The sequence below is a fragment of the Procambarus clarkii genome, chromosome 76, assembly GCF_040958095.1.
Source record: "Procambarus clarkii isolate CNS0578487 chromosome 76, FALCON_Pclarkii_2.0, whole genome shotgun sequence".
In the NCBI taxonomy this organism is placed as follows: Eukaryota; Metazoa; Arthropoda; class Malacostraca; order Decapoda; family Cambaridae; genus Procambarus; species Procambarus clarkii.
This window is the reverse complement of record NC_091225.1, coordinates 9,900,039-9,919,188: the sequence shown is the minus strand read 5'-3', so window position 1 is coordinate 9,919,188 and position 19,150 is coordinate 9,900,039. Positions and strand designations below refer to the sequence as shown.

General features: G+C 49.0%; 1 protein-coding gene across 2 annotated transcripts in view; it reads right to left on the bottom strand.

Moving 5' to 3' along the window:
* Positions 1-19,150, bottom strand: part of LOC123771433 (uncharacterized) — a 910,720-nt gene that overhangs the window by 154,545 nt on the left and 737,025 nt on the right. For both annotated transcript variants that reach the window (XM_045763937.2, XM_045763939.2), the window contains exon 16: positions 9,639-9,784. In XM_045763937.2, the coding sequence (XP_045619893.1) occupies positions 9,639-9,784 (146 nt within the window). The remainder of the gene's footprint in view (positions 1-9,638; positions 9,785-19,150) is intronic.

The window sequence follows — 19,150 nt, the reverse complement described above, 5'->3', positions numbered from 1 at the left end:
CCAACACTTAGCCTCGTTGTCACGTGCACACACCTACTCGAGCCGCTGTGACTCCCCACTCTCTCCTTAGGTGATATGATCTCCTCGATCCCCCTTTGACTTATTAATATTACCTTCTACCCTGTCCACAGCAGTGGTTCTTGGTTCTTTCTCTCTCCTTCTTTACTACCTCCTGGGAAGCCTCACTAGGACAAGGGCAAACACCAGCAAATTGTGATACATTTACTGGACAAAGCACATACACAATACATACACACATATAATAATAATGAATCCTATACTCTATAATATTACAATCAGGTTGCACTCCAACACCATCAGAACTCTATCATCAGCTTATCAAGTGGTATCCTATCTCCTGGTTCACCACCTGATACTATCAACCTCCTCAAGTTGATCAAGTCTACATACACTGTTGCACCATCAGCAAGAGAATATATATATGTATCTATAAATGTGTACCAAGAAAATCAGCATTTGAATGCAATAACAAATCAGTATAAATGTTCATTGATACACAACAATGATCAATCGATCACTCTATCAGTCCTAGAACGCATACGTCTGTAGGTAATCCAGCCTACGACTGTAATTCTAAACTTCAGTGTAAAACACTCCTTGACATCAGAATACCAACAATCACTCACCTCTCACTGCGTCTTGCACGCTACTGACAACCAAACACTATCAACTCCCTACAAGTAATCCACCAGAACTTCCCCTTCCACCTCTGGAAGTTCACTACCCTGATCTCTTCAGGTTCTTCCGGGCTTCACTACCAGGATCCTCTGCAGCTCCTCCAGGCTGCTATCATGAAGTTTCCTTGTGCAACTACGGTGCTTCACCCTTCTGCTAGGTTCCTCCACAGCTCTCTTGGCTGCTACACCACCTCTACAGAAGCACGTGACACTCCTCTTCACTGCTTCTCCTCACAGCTCGAGGTCCTTTGCTTCACTACCTTGGAGTCTCATCAATTACCTCATCTAGGCTAGCTTCGAAGTTCTCCGCAACTTCTTCCCCAAAGACAAACCACAGATTAATTGGTCGAGGGCGCTTTCCCTCTGACGGCGTCTGGTCAGGGCGCTCCCACGGCCCACAATAATGCTTCTGGGCGATTTAATATCTGCTCGTCGACCAGGACTTGAGACCACAACGTTCCCAGCTCGATTCCACAGCTGGTACGTCTGCACACTTCTCTTCTCTTCGAGATATATCACTAGGGGTTCCCTTCTGGCGGGAGCTCAAACGGAGCGCGGCTTCCCCCTGCGATGTCTGGCACTCAAGTGAGGTCAAAGCCCCTCCAGAAGCGAGCCTCACGCCTCCAGCAAAATGTCCACATCTCCTAGCCAGTCATTTATCTGTTTCCTTCTCCACTGCCCATAATCTTAAATTCTTATATATATCCAACCAGCCATTTTACATATGGGTTATCACCTCAATATTTGCTAGACCTTCTAGTTAGGTCAGGCTTGCTGAATAACTCTCAAGGAGGGAGACTCGTTTCTCCTGCAGGCTGAGATCATAACAATAGTGTAATAACAGCAAACAGAGTGTTGGGAGAAACTATTTTGGTGAGGGTGGTGGCATCATCTGCATGACATATCACACTATACTTGAAGGAGAGGGTGGTGGCGCCACTCGCTGCCACTCCCTCCCTCAAAAACACCTTACTCGCCAACATCATCATCCTCCCACCATACTGTTTTTTACTGTTGTTATACAGACATTATATATAAGTATCTACATGTTCTGTTCACCATAATTGTTCATCTAAGCTGGTACAGTGCACAAAGAGCATAGTGCACACCCTTACACAGCATGACAAGTCAGGAAGATGATGCCACCTCCCTCACCAAAATGGCTGCTCCCAACACTCCTTTTGTTATTACACTATATATACACACATTATATACAGGTATCTACATTTGTGTTCACCAGAGCGAACCACTAAGCTTGTATGGTGATGGCCAACAGTAACAGGTGACCACACACAACTGATGCTCCCTCTCTCCCTCACTGGTTCAAGGCCAGACGCACTTACATTCCTCCTTCAAGTATACTGTTTGTGGTGTTATTACACTATATACACACATTATATATAAGTATCTACATGTTTTGTTCACCATAACTGTTCAACTAAGCTGGTATAGTGCCCAAAGAGCATAGTGGCCACCCTTACCCAGCGTGACAAGTCATGCAAATGTCGCCACCTCCTTCACCAAAATAGCTTCTCCCAACACTCCTTTTGTTGTTATCACACTATATATACACGTTATATATAAGTATCTACATTTGTGTTCACCATAATGAACCACTAAGTTGGTATGCTGAGTCAAAAACAACAAAGAGTGGCCGGCACACCAGGCAGCCACTCCCTCCCTCACCTCACCTGACTCGCCAACGTTCTCCTCCCACCATACTGTTTTTGCTTTTATTCACTATATACAGATGTTATATATAAGTATCTGCATGTTTTGTTCACCATAGCAAACCACTAAGTTGGTATGGTGAGTACAGACAGTAACAGGTGGCCACATAGATTCGGCAGACGATGCAACAGCCCTCACTCCTTCAACATTACTTCTTGCATAATCCTACGCACAAGGCAAGTAAGTAAGTAATTATCAAAAGAAGGCACCAAACCGGGAAGGCTATGTAGCACCATCAAATACGCAAAATAATCAGAGGGCGCTAAATATCACCAAGGATGCCAATACGAGAACAAAAACGCATAAGGCGAACGATATCAAAAGTATCCGAGTCACCAAGAATTCTATCGAGGGACAGGTGACCGCGAGGGGCGGTCGGAAAGCAAGACATACGCTCGTCCTGGAAGTCAGGACATTCAAGAAGGACATGCACGACCGTAAGAGGGACAATGCAACTAGGACAATAAGGAGCAGGGCGGCGCTCCATCAAGTGACCATGGGTTAAGCGAGTATGGCCAATACGCAACCTCGCCAGAGCTGTTTCCCACCGCCGGTTACGGTGGAAGGAGGACTGCCACGAGGAAACACAACATTTAAGAGTACGTAGCTTGTTACCAGTAACAGACAACCAAGAAGCCTGCCAACGGGTAAGGACTGAGGAATGGATAACCGGGTAAAAGTCGGAATACGGAATGCCCTTACGAGAGATGGGACAAGAGCGGACAGCTTCCTTGGCGGCAGCATCCGCACGCTCATTTAAAGACACACCAATATGGCTGGGAACCCAACAAAACTCAACCGACTTAAATTTACTATGAACGAGAAACAGCCAATGCTGGATCTCGACAACCACTGGATGAACTGGATTAAAGGACCCGAGAGCCATGAGGGCACTACGAGAGTCAACAACAACTACAAAGGAAGACTGACAACGAGAAAGTAGGAGACGAAGAGCATAGAGAATAGCATAAAGTTCCGCTGTAAAGATGCTAGTCTCCGGAGGCAAGCGACACATATAAGTGCGATCAGGAAAAACAACAGAGTAGCCAACACCGTCCGCTGACTTAGACCCAACGGTGAAGACAGAAACGGAGCGGGAGTGAGAAGAAAAGTGCTCGAGGAAAAGGCGTTTTAGAACCGTAGGAGGGGTAAAAGCTTTAGTGATACGGGTCAAGGAAGTACAAAACTGCGGAAGAGGTACCCTCCACGGGGGCAAAGAAGGAACAACACGAGGAGAAACATCAGAAATACGAACGGAAAGAGAATCCTGCAGGCGAGATAACCGGACAGAAAGAGGGAGGTGGTGAAGAGGAACAGGAACCGCAGGAGGGGTAAAAGTTAAAGCACGACAGAGGCGAGAGGAAGGATGTTGCAAGGACCGCGCAAGAAAGCGAAGACAGTAGCGATCACGGCGGTCCTGGAGAGACAGGAAGCCAGTGTCAACATACAAGCTAAGGACGGGAGTCGAACGAAAGGCACCAGAACTGAGGCGCAACCCAGTATGGTGCAAAGCATCAAGACGGCGAAGAGTAGAAGGAGAAGCAGACGAGTAAGCAGGGCAACCATAATCGAGCTTAGACAGGACGAGAGAAGAATGTAAAGCAAGGAGAGTGCGCCTATCTGCCCCCCAAGAAGTATGGGACAAGACCCGAAGGAGGGTAAGGGCCTTAGAGCACTCAACACGGAGGTAAGAGATATGGGGAGACCAAGACAAACGAGTGTCAAGGAATAACCCCAAAAGCTTCGCGGAATCTTTGTATTCAAGGGGATGACCATAAAGAGACAAAGAGGGACGAAGAACAACCCGTTTCCGCGTAAATGTCATGGCACAAGTCTTAGAAGTAGAGAACTTGAAGCCATGATCAGTGGCCCAAGACGACACGGCATCAATTGCAAGTTGAAGCCGGCGTTGAAGGAGAGGCGAATCATCACCCTGACAACAAAGGGTAAGATCATCGACATAGAGAGCAGAGAAGACACCAGAAGGAAGAGAGGAAAGAAGACCATTGAGGGCAACCAGAAAAAGAGTAGTGCTCAGAACACTACCCTGGGGCACACCTTCGTATTGCTGAAAAGAGGGAGAGAGAGCGGTACCAAGGCGCACCCGAAAGGAACGACGAGAGAGGAAGCTGCGGAGAAAGAGAGGGAGATGACCACGAAGGCCAAAAGAATGAAGTTGAGATAGGATATGATAACGCCAAGTGGTGTCGTAAGCCTTTTCTAGGTCAAAAAGGACGGCAACAACGGAGGTCTTCGCAGCAAAAGCAGTACGAATATAGACCTCCAAGTTCACCAGGACATCTGTCGTGCTGCGGCACTTGCGGAAACCAAATTGAGAAGGGGAGAGGAGGTGATGGTGTTCCAGGAACCACATCAGACGAACGTTAACCATACGTTCAAAAAGTTTGCAGACACAACTTGTGAGAGCAATAGGGCGAAAGTCCTTAGGGGAAGTACCCAGAGACCCCGGTTTGCGAACAGGGAGGACAACGGCATCGAGCCAGTCCTCAGGGACTGACGACGACTCCCAGATCCGATTATACAGACTCAGTAAATACTGAGACGTGCTCGGAGGGAGATGGCGAAGCATCTCATAATGAATACCATCGGAGCCCGCCGCCGTAGAACCGCAGAGGGCCAGAGCAGAACGAAGTTCAGAGAGAGAGAAGGGATCATTATAGGGAAGCTGAAGATGAGTGCAGAAATCTAAAGGACGAGACTCAAGGACAGGTTTACGAAGAAGGAAAGATTGGGGAAGATGAAGACCAGAGCTAACAGAAGAAAAGTGGGAACCCAGTTCGGAAGCGACCTGCAACGGGTCCGCCACAAGAGTATCATGGAGGTGAAGGACCGGTGAAACATCGGGAACGAACTTACCCGCTATCTTGCGGATACGCTTCCAGATCTGGGCCAGAGGGGTTTCGGACGTAATTGTTGAGACATAAGATGCCCAGCATTCACGTTTAGCCGTACGGATGGCCCTACGGGCCACCGCACTCGCTTTCCGAAAGAAAAGAAAAGAATCGGTCGTCTGCCTACGGCGGTGCCTCTTCCAGGCTGCACGCTTACAGCGGACAGCCCGAGCACAGTCCGCATTCCACCAGGGAACGCACTTCCGTGGACCCCGAGAGGAAGAGCGAGGAATAGAGCGGAGAGCAGCGTTGAAGACAGTGTCATGAAAAAGGAGGAGAGCGCGAGAGAGAGGCAGAAGGGAGAGGTCAGAGAGAGCAGCACTGAGGGTAAATAGGGTCCAGTCTGCCTTAGCAAACTGCCACCTAGGGAAAGAGAGGGAAGGGCGAAAAGAGAAAAAGGAAACAAGGATGGGGAAATGATCACTTCCATGGAGGTCATCAAGAACCTGCCACGTGAAATCTAAGTAAAGAGAAGAAGAGCAGAGAGAAAGATCAAGACAAGAAAGGGTGCGAGTCCGAGAGTCCAAATGAGTGGGCTCACCAGAATTCAGAAGAGACAGGGAAGAAGATAGGAGAAACGGCTCAAGGAGGCGACCCCGGGTATTCGTCAGAACGTCACCCCAAAGAGAATGACGACAATTGAAGTCACCCAGCAGGAGCACAGGCTCCGGCAAGGAGTCTAGGAGGTGTTTCAAATCAGGAAGAGAGAGCGGGACACTCAGGGGGAGATAAATGGAACAAACTGTGTACCATTTCCCCACAAAGATACGAGCAGCAGAACAATGGAGAGGCGAAGGAAAAAGTAAAGGAACAAAGGGAACATCTGCACGAATCAAGAGAGCAGAAGAATTAGAAGCCCCAGCAATGGCTGGGGGGGGGGAGAGAAAGGAATAGCCACGAAAACGACCAGGACGAGCACCAAGCATTGGCTCCTAGAGACAGACACAAAGGGGCGAAAACCGCGAAATCAGAAGTTGGAGTTCGAGGAAATTGGCGTAATAACCTCGAACGTTCCATTGAAGAATGGACAACGACGGGAAGAGAAAGGACAAAAACAGAGAACAAGGAAGAAACAAAGGCGAAAGAGCAACAGAGCACGTTAAAGAATATCAGGGTCGGGATCAGGGTCAGCAAAGTCAGGGTTAGGGGGCATGGGTAAACTGAGCAAAGACGGAGGGAAGGAAACGGGAGAACAGATCAGAGGTGGGCGGGCAGGGTCCGGAGGAGGAGGAGGAAGAGGAGGAGACAACGGAGAGGAGCAGTCAAGGACAGCAGTAGGAAGAGGGGGAGTAGGAAGAGGGGGAGTAGAAAGAGGGGAGCGCACCCCAGCAAGAGCAGCAACCGAAAGGGAAGCAGGGGCCAAAGAAACCTCCATAGCAGGAACAGGGGGCGCAACCACTGAAACGGGAGGGGAAGGAGCAACAGAGCCAGAAGTAGGAGCTAAGGAAGAAAGCGAAGCCTTCTTACCCGCCGGGGAAGAGGAAGGAGAGGAGCCAGGCTTACGCTTCTGACTTAAAGAGACAGGTGTCCCAGCAACTACGTACCGGGCAACGGATTCCAGTGTCTCAACAGGAGAAGCCGAACGAGAGCACACACGACGGCCGTTAGGAGAGCGATGGACATCCGCCTGCACCGACAGGCGGCGGGGAGAGCCGATAGATGGAGGAAGAGGATGGGAAGGAGGATCGGAGGGGGACGAGGAAGAAGACACAGGAGACATGACAGACCGGGTTGAAAGAAGGGGAACCCCAGACAGAGGACCAGGAGGGGGACCCCTCGGGAAAGAACTCAAAGGAACAGAGGAGGGGGCAGTGGGCGTATCAGGGTCCAAGGCCCGGAAACGGTTGAGAGTCTGAGGAAGGGGGGAAGGACGAGGAGAGGAAGAGCGCAACACGCGAGCATAAGAGATGTTAGTATAAGGCGGGAGCCGGCGAACCTGGCGCCTCGCCTCAGGAAAAGACAAACGCTCCCGGTGCTTCAGGTTAAGAACGGCCGCCTCAAGCTTGTAATGGACACAGGCACGGGAGAACGTAGGATGGGCCTCACCGCAGTTGAGGCAGCGAGCTTGGGGAGAAGTGCACTCCGACTTAGAGTGACCTTCACTCCCACACAAAGGACAGAGAGAGACAGTCCCAGAGCAGCGGAGGGCACCATGCCCAAACCTCCAGCACTTATTACAAAGTCGAGGAGAAGGAATATACTCCTGGACAGAGCACCGAGCACCAGCAAGAATGACAGAGGATGGAAGGGTCCTACCATCAAAGGTGATCTTCACAACGCGAAGGGGTTGACGGCGACGACCACGAGGGGGACGAGTAAACGAGTCAACCTGGAGGACAGAATGGCCCTGGGCATCAAGGATATGCCGAATATCATCGTGGCAATCCTGCAGATTCCGAACACCGGTTGCAACATGGGGTGGGAGGAGAATAGTGCCAACACTGGAATTCATCTGAACGTTCTTGGAGACCCGAACAGGGATCTCGCCAAGGCAAGATAAGGCAGCCAAGCGGGAAGCCGCATCCTGAGAAGGAGCAGCAACGACACGTGTACCGAGACGAGTGGGGTTGAAAGTAACACACGCATCCACGGAATCTACAAGATGCCGATGGAGGGAGAAATCGTCAGGAAGCGCAGAATCAAGAGGGAGGAGATCAAAGTATTTGGCCCATGAAGCAGGACCAAACAAGGCCTGATACGCATCAGCACGGGAAGGAATCGAGCGAGTGCGGTTGGGGCGCGAACGGCGTTGAGAACCCCTAGAGAGAGAGGGGTCAAAAGGCGCAGTAGTCACAACGAAAGACTTAGCCACACCAGGGGACGAAGTGGTCACCACCGGGGGCTGGAGGCTCGACCCAACCTCAGAGGAGGGAGGGGAGCTGGGGGAAGAAGTCAGGACGGTCAAAGGAGGAGCAAGGTCGGGGCCCAACGCAGCGGGAGCTACAGAGCCTGGTCTTCCAATACAGGCCGACTCGGGGGCTTGGTCGCCCACCCCACGAGCCTGAGAGGGTACAACGGAAACATTCAACGACATAGAGACGAAAAGTGACAAATTCATCCACGAATGTGCCCCCATACCCACCATGGAGCCACAATTAGAGGCAGGACACCCAACAGGAAGCTATCGCTGATCATGCCGGGGCCCCCTAGGGGTGCGTCGTGAGTATACGCCCCACAAACGCCACCGTAAGAACCGTCAGTCCGTCGAGATCGGGTTCAGCGACGAAAGGGGGATTGACAATAAAAGGTTCCCCTCGCTCGAGACGTCGGGTACTACAGTTCTACGGGTGCAAGAGTATGCCTCCTCAAGCACCCGGGCGTCAAAATAGAAGAAGTCCAAAGAAATAATCCAAAACAAGCAAAAGGTCGGCAGGAAACGACAAGCAGATAGGAGAAGAGGGGGGAGAAAAACGAAACATAAGGAAAAGGAAAAGCGATCCGGCACAATTGGAGAAGACAGCAGCAGGAGTGCAAGGCCAGAAAAGGACAGAGGACTGCCCAACGGAGCATCACACTCCGGCAGCCGTCCACCAAGCCCCCTCACGACGCCAACGGGCCGGAAGGGGAGGGGGACGCACAAGGCAAATTATCACAATAGTCCTGCTATTATCAGAATCCTGGTCATTTTTATCACAGTCAGGGGTCTTCTGTAATACTATCATCCCTAAATAATACCAGTTACATATATTTTTTACATTTTTAGGCGATGTTGTGATCACAAGCTGAATAGCAGTGCTGTGAGCTCATGCTGCATGCGCCAGCCTTGGTGGCTCACTCAGTACTGAGGCCCTCACACCCGGGAATGTTGCCCACGATTTTTTACAAAATTGGAGTCTGTTTACAGGAGCCCTGAGGAAGGTGATGTGAACCCCATGTATCCGTGGGCCATTTAAATCTTGCGTAGTACTCCAACACGTCATATGACGTGATCCGCACTTTTGCATATATTACTCAACGCGTCAGAAGACGTGTTGCACAGTTTAAGGGTTAAGGAACAAAAGCCAAACTGGCAGGGACTTAATATGTTGAGTTTATACAATGTAGGAGTAGAGCTTTTTGTAAATAATTTTTTCAAATATTTATCAAAGTATACGTACATTTGATATTGGTCTGTAATTATTTATGTCAGCTGTATCACCTCCTTTATGAACTGGCATAACTTTTGCTCTTTTAAGGATATCAGGAAAAGTATGACACTCTAGAAATTTATTGAATAGCAAAGCTATGGATAGTACAAGAGCAGGAGCAACACTCTTATACACTCTTAAATAATTAAATACAACGGTAGATAACTGACCTTGAGCAGAAGTTGAAGAGAATCTTAAAACTCTCCTCAATCTTAAAGGTGTTGGGGTCTTCACAAAAGTACTCAGCAACTTTGATCTTCACATTCTCTACGTCCTCAATTCCTGCTTTCAGTGAATTAAGATCATTTGAAGCAACCTGCAGGATAAATACAGTAATATAAGTTTCCTGGGAGTAAGAGCGTATATGTAATTATCATAGTGCAGTTAAGAACATAAGAACAAAGGTAACTGCAGAGGGCCTATTGGTGAATACGAGGCAGCTCCTATTTATAACCACCCAATTCCACTAATATACATGTCCAACTCACATTTCAAACAACTGAGGGACCCACCTCCACCATGCGGTAATTAGCTCTACAAATCAACAACCCTGTTACTGAACCAGTATTTAACCAAGTCTTTCCGAAATATAAACTTATTCAATTTATACCCATTGTTTCATGTTCTGTCTTGTGTTGATACTTTTAATACCCTATTAATATCCCCTTTGTCCATTCATCCACTTGTAACCTCTATCATGTCATCCCCTAACTCTTCGCCTTTCCAGTGAATGCAATTTAAGACCCCTGTCCTTTACGACTTTCCAAGACGAGGTCTTTTTAAGGACCTGTCTGAAATGCTATGTGGGTTTACAAGAATGTAGGAATTCTTGTATCAATACAAAAAAATTATGTCTTCATTTTACTCTTTCGATGAAAGTTTTCTAACATCAATATTCCTATTATCTCACCTGCTTCTAGTAATATATTGTATGTATATCTTTTGATAGTGGAGTGCTCAGATTTCTAGTTCCTTCCTTTTTTCAGTCCCACAGGGGTCCATTTTAGGGCCAACCCTTTTTGTCATATATATCAATGACATAGATGAGAATATTACAAACCACATCATTAAATTTGCAGATAACACTAAGATCTATGGTAAAGTGGGAAGTGAAAGTGATATCCAGACCTTACAAAGAGATCTGCATGAACTCCACAAATGGTCAGATGACTGGCAAATGATCTTTAATGTTGATAAATGCAAGACCTTGCATGTGGGGCATAACAATATATGTCACAATTACCAAACTGACAGCACTACCTTACAACAGATAGATGAAGAAAAGGCCTTTGGTATCAGAGTCCATCATTCACTAAAAGTTGCACAACAAGTGGGAGCGACAGTAAAAAAAAAAACGAACCAAACCTTGGTAATAATCAAACGTACCTTTACCTTCAAGAAAAAGAAAGTAGTCATTTAACTGTACAAGTCTCTGGTGTGCCCCCACCTGGATTATTGCATCCAGGCATAGAGACCTCATCTCCAGAAAGACATAGCTGCTCTGGAAAAGGTGCAACACCGGGCAACAAAAATCATACCAGAGCTTAGTCGTATCTCGTAGCAGGAACCGTTGAGGGCCACTGGGCTAACAACACTGTAGACAAGGCATGAGAGAGGCGGATCTAATAGAAACCTTCAAAATACCAAACAATTTGGACGATGTCGATCCGGACACTTTCTTCAAAAGGTCAGATGTAACACGAACAAGGAGCAACAAGTTCAAGCTCAACAAGCCACAATATATGCCAGCAAACAGAAGATGCATTTTTACCCAAAGGGTTGTAAACCCGTGGAACTGCCTTCCTGCTGAAGCCGTGAACGGCAAAACTCTTCTGGGTATTAAAATACTGATAGAAAAGATCATCCAGGTAAATTGGGGGACCTTTGACAAGCCGCCACCTTCCTGTCCTCATCGAGGCCACTAGTATTAGTGGCACTCAGGTAAATTCAGGTAAATAATTGGTACTTTGTAGCAAAATTTGAGTTCAAAATTGACGGGGATGATTAAGCTGGTAAAGATGCATGTCTTAAGTACTAATACTGTATTGGGGAAGTAGGTAGCACAAGATACAGTGTGAATTTGAAGCACAAGGAAGGAAACTATGAGGATGAAGTCAGGTACTTTTTGGTTTTACTTTTGAATAGGCATTGGTTTGACAATTTTTTAATTAATTAGAGAGTGAGTTTCATAGACTGGGTCCTTTTATTTGCATGGAGTGCTTGCATAGATTCAGTTTGACTCTGGGAATATCAAAGAGATATTTATTTTTGATGTGGTGCCCATGGGTTCTATTATATCTATCAAGTAAGAGTTGCAGATCAGGGTCAACATTTATGAACAAAGTTTTATTGTAACACTAGAATTATATTGCAACACTAAATTTATACTGATCCTGGATAATGCTAATATGTACCCTTCCAAGGAAATACTACCCAGGGATCAAATTAATTAACTATGCTGCAATTATTCTGCCTGACCATTAGCTATATCAAGCAATGTGCCAAGAAGCATTGCTTGGTTATTGAAAGTTCTCCTATAGATGTTTTATTTTTACTTAATGACTGGATGTTAACAAAACTGAACTCAGAGGATAGGAGGTTCCATTAATTAACACAGATGGGAAGTTTAACATGGGTTTATTGAGAACAAAATATAATATTCACCAAACTTTAAGTCCCTACCCTAACACTGGCAATTATTTAAACAGCATACATGGAAAGCATCAAAGACCACACACATTACCTTCTGGGTCCTGCTCTGCGACCTGGGTGGGTTCACTCTGTCTCCTGAGGCCATCTTGATGACCTGCCGCCCACACTACCTCTCTATCCTCCAGCACTCCAGCACTCTCTCTGATCCTAACTCTCATACAGGGGTATATATATACACACACCCCAAAAAGCTGCCACACCTCATATCAGCTGAAAAAGGGGTGAAGGGGGGGGGGGAAAGATTTGCTGTTGCTAACCTACTTGAGGCTTGTAAGTGGTCCGCCCACATGTGCACAAACACTCAAGAATTTACTATAGAGTTGTTTGACAACCACCATACACCTTTTCAAGGCGGGGAAATATTAATTATGGGAGTGAAAGAGGGAAGGGACGTTTTCCTCACCCTAATGTTTGCACAACCAAACACTTCCCCTGCAGGTGGTTGACCTCTGACCTGGCAGAAAGGGATAGGTCCCTGGGTGTTTACATATACAGTAAGTCTCTGAGTTATAATTTCATTAAAAATGTTTGACAATATTATCATGATTAATATCATCTCCTTGAAAACTAGCTGACTAAGGCTAGCCAGGAATATTTTAATTAACTTTGCAAGACGATCCAGAGGTCATCTGGGCTGACCTCTAGGAGATGCTTCCCTGGGTGTGAGCTCTGGGGGAGGTGGGGGTCATGGTTGTTACATTATACTGTACATGCAAATAGCACAAGAGAATGTGTGGAGTGAGTGTATTTTTATCATCTATAGGGGAAAGTAATCCACCTAGGATAAAAATAAGTAAGTAATTATCAAAAGAAGGCACCAAACCGGGAAGGCTATGTAGCACCATCAAATACGCAAAATAATCAGAGGGCGCTAAATATCACCAAGGATGCCAATACGAGAACAAAAACGCATAAGGCGAACGATATCAAAAGTATCCGAGTCACCAAGAATTCTATCGAGGGACAGGTGACCGCGAGGGGCGGTCGGAAAGCAAGACACACGCTCGTCCTGGAAGTCAGGACATTCAAGAAGGACATGCACGACCGTAAGAGGGACAATGCAACTAGGACAATAAGGAGCAGGGCGGCGCTCCATCAAGTGACCATGGGTTAAGCGAGTATGGCCAATACGCAACCTCGCCAGAGCTGTTTCTCACCGCCGGTTACGGTGGAAGAAGGACTGCCACGAGGAAACACAACATTTAAGAGTACGTAGCTTGTTACCAGTAACAGACAACCAAGAAGCCTGCCAACGGGTAAGGACTAAGGAATGGATAACTGGGTAAAAGTCGGAATACGGAATGCCTTTACGAGAGATGGGACAAGAGCGGACAGCTTCCTTGGCGGCAGCATCCGCACGTTCATTTAAAGACACACCAATATGGCTGGGAACCCAACAAAACTCAACCGACTTAATTTACTGTGAACGAGAAACAGCCAATGCTGGATCTCGACAACTACTGGATGAACCAGATTAAAGGACCCGAGAGCCATGAGGGCACTACGAGAGTCAACAACAACTACAAAGGAAGACTGACAACGAGAAAGCAGGAGACGAAGAGCATAGAGAATAGCATAAAGTTCCGCTGTAAAGATGCTAGTCTCCGGAGGCAAGTGACACATATAAGTGCGATCAGGAAAAACAACAGAGTAGCCAACACCGTCCGCTGACTTAGACCCATCGATGAAGACAGAAACGGAGCGGGAGTGAGAAGAAAAGTGCTCGAGGAAAAGGCGTTTTAGAACCGTAGGAGGGGTAAAAGCTTTAGTGATACGGGTCAAGGATGTACAAAACCGCAGAAGAGGGACCCTCCACGGGGGCAAAGAAGGAACAACACGAGGAGAAACATCAGAAATACGATCGGAAAGAGAATCCTGCAGGCGAGATAACCGGACAGAAAGAGGGAGGTGGTGAAGAGGAACAGGAACCGCAGGAGGGGTAAAAGTTAAAGCACGACAGAGGCGAGAGGAAGGATGTTGCAAGGACCGCGCAAGATAGCGAAGACAGTAGCGATCACGGCGGTCCTGGAGAGACAGGAAGCCAGTGTCAACATACAAGCTAAGGATGGGAGTCGAACGAAAGGCACCAGAACTGAGGCGCAACCCAGTATGGTGCAAAGCATCAAGACGGCGAAGAGTAGAAGGAGAAGCAGACGAGTAAGCAGGGCAACCATAATCGAGCTTAGACAGGACGAGAGAGGAATGTAAAGCAAGGAGAGTGCGCCTATCTGCCCCCCAAGAAGTATGGGACAAGACCCGAAGGAGGGTAAGGGCCTTAGAGCACTCAACACGGAGGTAAGAGATATGGGGGAGACCAAGACAAACGAGTGTCAAGGAATAACCCCAAAAGCTTCGCGGAATCTTTGTATTCAAGGGGATGACCATAAAGTGACAAAGAGGGACGAAGAACAACCCGTTTCCGAGTAAAAGTCATGGCACAAGTCTTAGAAGTAGAGAACTTGAAGCCATGATCTGTGGCCCAAGACGACACGGCATCAATTGCAAGTTGAAGCCGGCGTTGAAGGAGAGGCGAATCATTACCCTGACAACAAAGGGTAAGATCATCGACATAGAGAGCGGAGAAGACACCAGAAGGAAGAGAGGAAAGAAGACCATTGAGGGCAACCAGAAAAAGAGTAGTGCTCAGAACACTACCCTGGGGCACACCTTCGTATTGCTGAAAAGAGGGAGAGAGAGCGGTACCAAGGCGCACCCGAAAGGAACGACGAGAGAGGAAGCTGCGGAGAAAGAGAGGGAGATGACCATAAAGGCCAAAAGAATGAAGTTGAGATAGGATATGATAACGCCAAGTGGTGTCGTAAGCCTTTTCCAGGTCAAAAAGGACGGCAACAACGGAGGTCTTCGCAGCAAAAGCAGTACAAATATAGACCTCCAAGTTCACCAGGACATCTGTCGTGCTGCGGCACTTGCGGAAACCAAATTGAGAAGGGGAGAGGAGGTGATGGTGTTCCAGGAACCACATCAGACGAACGTTAACCATACGTTCAAAGAGTTTGCAGACACAACTTGTGAGAGCAATAGGGCGAAAGTCCTTAGGAAAAGTACCCAGAGACCCCGGTTTGCGAACAGGGAGGACAACGGCATCGAGCCAGCCCTCAGGGACTGACGACGACTCCCAGATCCGATTATACAGACTCAGTAAATACTGAGACGTGCTCGGAGGGAGATGGCGAAGCATCTCATAATGAATACCATCGGAGCCGGCCGCCGTAGAACCGCAGAGGGCCAGGGCAGAACGAAGTTCGGAGAGAGAGAAGGGATCATTATAGGGAAGCTGAAGATGAGTGCAGAAATCTAAAGGACGAGACTCAAGGACAGGTTTACGAAGAAGGAAAGATTGGGGAAGATGAAGACCAGAGCTAACAGAAGAAAAGTGGGAACCCAGTTCGGAAGCGACCTGCAACGGGTCCGTCACAAGAGTATCATGGAGGTGAAGGACCGGTGAAACTTTGGGAACGAACTTACCCGCTATCTTGCGGATACGTTTCCAGATCTGGGCCAGAGGGGTTTCGGACGTAATTGTTGAGACATAAGATGCCCAACATTCACGTTTAGCCATACGGATGGCCCTACGGGCCACCGCACTCGCTTTCCGAAAAAAAAAAAAAATCGGCCGTCTGCCGACGACGGTGCCTCTTCCAGGCTGCACGCTTACAGCTGACAGCCCGAGCACAGTCTGCATTCCACCAGGGAACGCACTTCCACGGACCCCGAGAGGAAGAGTGAGGAATAGAGTGGAGGGCAGCGGTGAAGACAGTGTCATGAAAAAGGAGGAGAGCGCAAGGGAGAGGCAGAAGGGAGAGGTCAGAGAGAGCAGTACTGAGGGTAAATAGGTTCCAGTCCGCTTTAGCAAACTGCCATCTAGGGAAGGAGAGGGAAGGACGAAAAGAGAAAAAAGGAAACAAGGATGGGGAAATGGTCACTGCCATGGAGGTCATCAAGAACCTGCCACGTGAAATCTAAGTAAAGAGAAGATGAGCAAAGAGAAAGATCAACACAGGAAAGGGTGCGAGTCCGAGAGTCCAAATGAGTGGGCTCACCAGAATTCAGAAGAGACAGGGAAGAAGAGAGGAGAAACGGCTCAAGGAGGCGACCCCGGGTATTCGTCAGAACGTCACCCCAAAAAGAATGACGACAATTGAAGTCACCCAGCAGGAGCACAGGCTCCGGCAAGGAGTCTAGGAGGTGTTTCAAATCAGGAAGAGAGAGCAGGACACTCGGGGGGAGATAAATGGAACAAACTGTGTACCATTTCTCCACAAAGATACGAGCAGCAGAACAATGGAGAGGCGAAGGAAAAAGCAAAGGAACAAAGGGAACATCAGCACGAATCAAGAGAGCAGAAGAATTAGAAGCCCCAGCAATGGCTGGGGGGGGGGGAGAGAAAGGAATAGCCACGAAAACGACCAGGACGAGCACCAAGCATTGGCTCCTGGAGACAGACACAAAGGGGCGAAAACCGCGAAATCAGAAGTTGGAGTTCGAGGAAATTGGCGTAATAACCTCGAACGTTCCATTGAAGAATGGACAACGACGAGAAGAGAAAGGACAAAAACAGAGAACAAGGAAGAAACAAAGGCGAAAGAGCAACAGAGCACGTTAAAGAATATCAGGGTCGGGATCAGGGTCAGCAAAGTCAGGGTTAGGGGGCATGGGTAAACTGAGCAAAGACGGAGGGAAGGAAACGGGAGAACAGATCAGAGGTGGGCGGGCGGGGTCCGGAGGAGGAGGAAGAGGAGACAACGGAGAGGAGCAGGCAAGGACAGCAGCAGGAAGAGGAGGGGTAGAATGAGGGGAGAGTACCTCAGCAAGGGCAGCAACTGAGAGGGAAGCGGGGGCTAAAGAAACCTCCATAGCAGGAACAAGGGGCGCAACCACCGAAATGGGAGGGGAAGGAGCGAGAAAGGCAGAAGTAGGGGCCGAGGAAGAAAGCGAAACCTTTCGGAGAGCGATGGACATCAGCCCGCACCGACAGGCGGCGGGGAGAGTCAAGAGACGGAGGGGAAGGATGGGAAGGAGGAACGGAGGGAGACGAGGAAGAAGACACAGGAGACACGACAGACCGGGTAGAAGGAAGGGGAACCCCAGACAGAGGACCAGGAGGAGGATCCTTCGGGAGAGAACCCAAAGGAACAGAGGAGGGGGCAGTGGGCACATCAGGGTCCAAGGCCCGGAAACGGTTGTGAGTCTGAGGAAGGCGGGAAGGACGAGGAGAGGAAGAGCGCAACACGCGAGCATAAGAGATATTAGCATAAGGCGGGAGCCGGCGAACCTGGCGTCTCGCCTCAGGAAAAGATAAACGCTCCCGGTGCTTCAAGTTGAGGACGGCTGCCTCAAGCTTGTAATGGACACACGCACGGGAGAAGGCAGGATGGGCCTCACCGCAGTTGAGGCAACGAGCCTGGGGAGAAGTGCACTCCGACTTAGAGTAACCTTCGCCACCACACAAAGGACAGAGAGAGACAGTCCCGGAACAGCGGAGGGCACCATGCCCGAACCTCCAGCACTTGTTGCAGAGCCGAGGAGAAGGAATGTACTCCTGGACAGAGCACCTGGCACCAGCAAGAATGACAGAGGATGGAAGGGTCCTACCATCAAAGGTAATCTTCACAACCCGGAGGGGTTGACGGCGACTACCACGAGGGGGACGAGTAAACGTGTCCACCTGGAGAATAGAATGGCCCTGGGCAGCAAGGACATGTCGAATATCGTCGTGGCAGTCGCGCAGGTCCCGAATACCGGTCGCAACATGGGGCGGGAGCAAAATAGTGCCAACACTGGCATTCAACTGAGCGTTCTTTGAGACCCGAACAGGGGTCTCGCCAAGGCAGGATAAGGCAGCCAAGCGGGAAGCAGCATCCTGAGAAGGAGCAGCAACGACACGTGTACCAAGACGAGTGGGGTTGAAAGTAATGGAGGCATCCACAGAATCAACGAGATGTCGATGGAGGGAGAAATCGTCAGGAGGTGCAGAATCAAGAGGGAGGAGAACAAAATATTTGGCCCACGAAGCGGGACCAAACAAGGCTTGATAGGTAGCAGAACTGGAAGGAATCGAGCGAGGGCGGCCGTGACGAGGACGGCGGTGAGAACCCCCAGAGAGAGAGGGGTTAAAAGGCGCAGTAGTTACAACTAGAGAAGGAGCCGCGCCAGGGGACGAGGTAGTCACCACTGGGGGCTTGGGGCTCGACCCAACCACAGAGGAGGGAAGGAGTCAGAGAGGCCAAAGGAGGAGCAAGGTCGGGGCCCAATGCAGCGGAGGCTACAGAGCCCGGTCTTCCAATACGGACCGACTCGGGGGCTTGGTCGCCCACCCCACGAGCCTGAGAAGGTAAACCAGAAGCAGCCAAAACAGGGGTTATCATCTTGACGAAAAGAAGAATTCATTCACGAATGTGCCCCCACACCCACCATGGAGCCACAATTAGAGGCAGGACACCCAACAAGAAGCTATCGCCGATTTTGCCGGGGCCTCCTAGGGGTGCGTCGTGAGTATACGCCCCACAAACGCCACCTTAAGAAACCGACATTCCGTCGAGATCGGGTTCAGTGACGAAAGGGGGATTGACAATAAAAGGTTCCCCTCGCTCTCGACGTCGGGTACTACAGTTCTACGGGTGCAAGAGTATGCCTCCTCAAGCACCCGGGCGTCAACATAGAAGAAGTCCAAGGGAAGAACCAGAACGAGCAAAAGGTCGGCAGGAAACGGCAAGCAGATAGGAGAAGAGGGGGGAGAAAAACGAAACAGGAAGGAAAAGGAAAAGATGCCCAGCAGAATTGGAGAGGACGGCAGCAGGAGCACAAGGCTAGAATAGGACAGAGGACCGTCCCAAGGAGCATCACACTCCGATGCATCACACAGCCGCCCACTAAGCCCCCACACGGCGACAACGAGCTGAGCGGGGAGGGGGACCTAGGAGAAAAATAACCCACCTAATACAAAAATGAC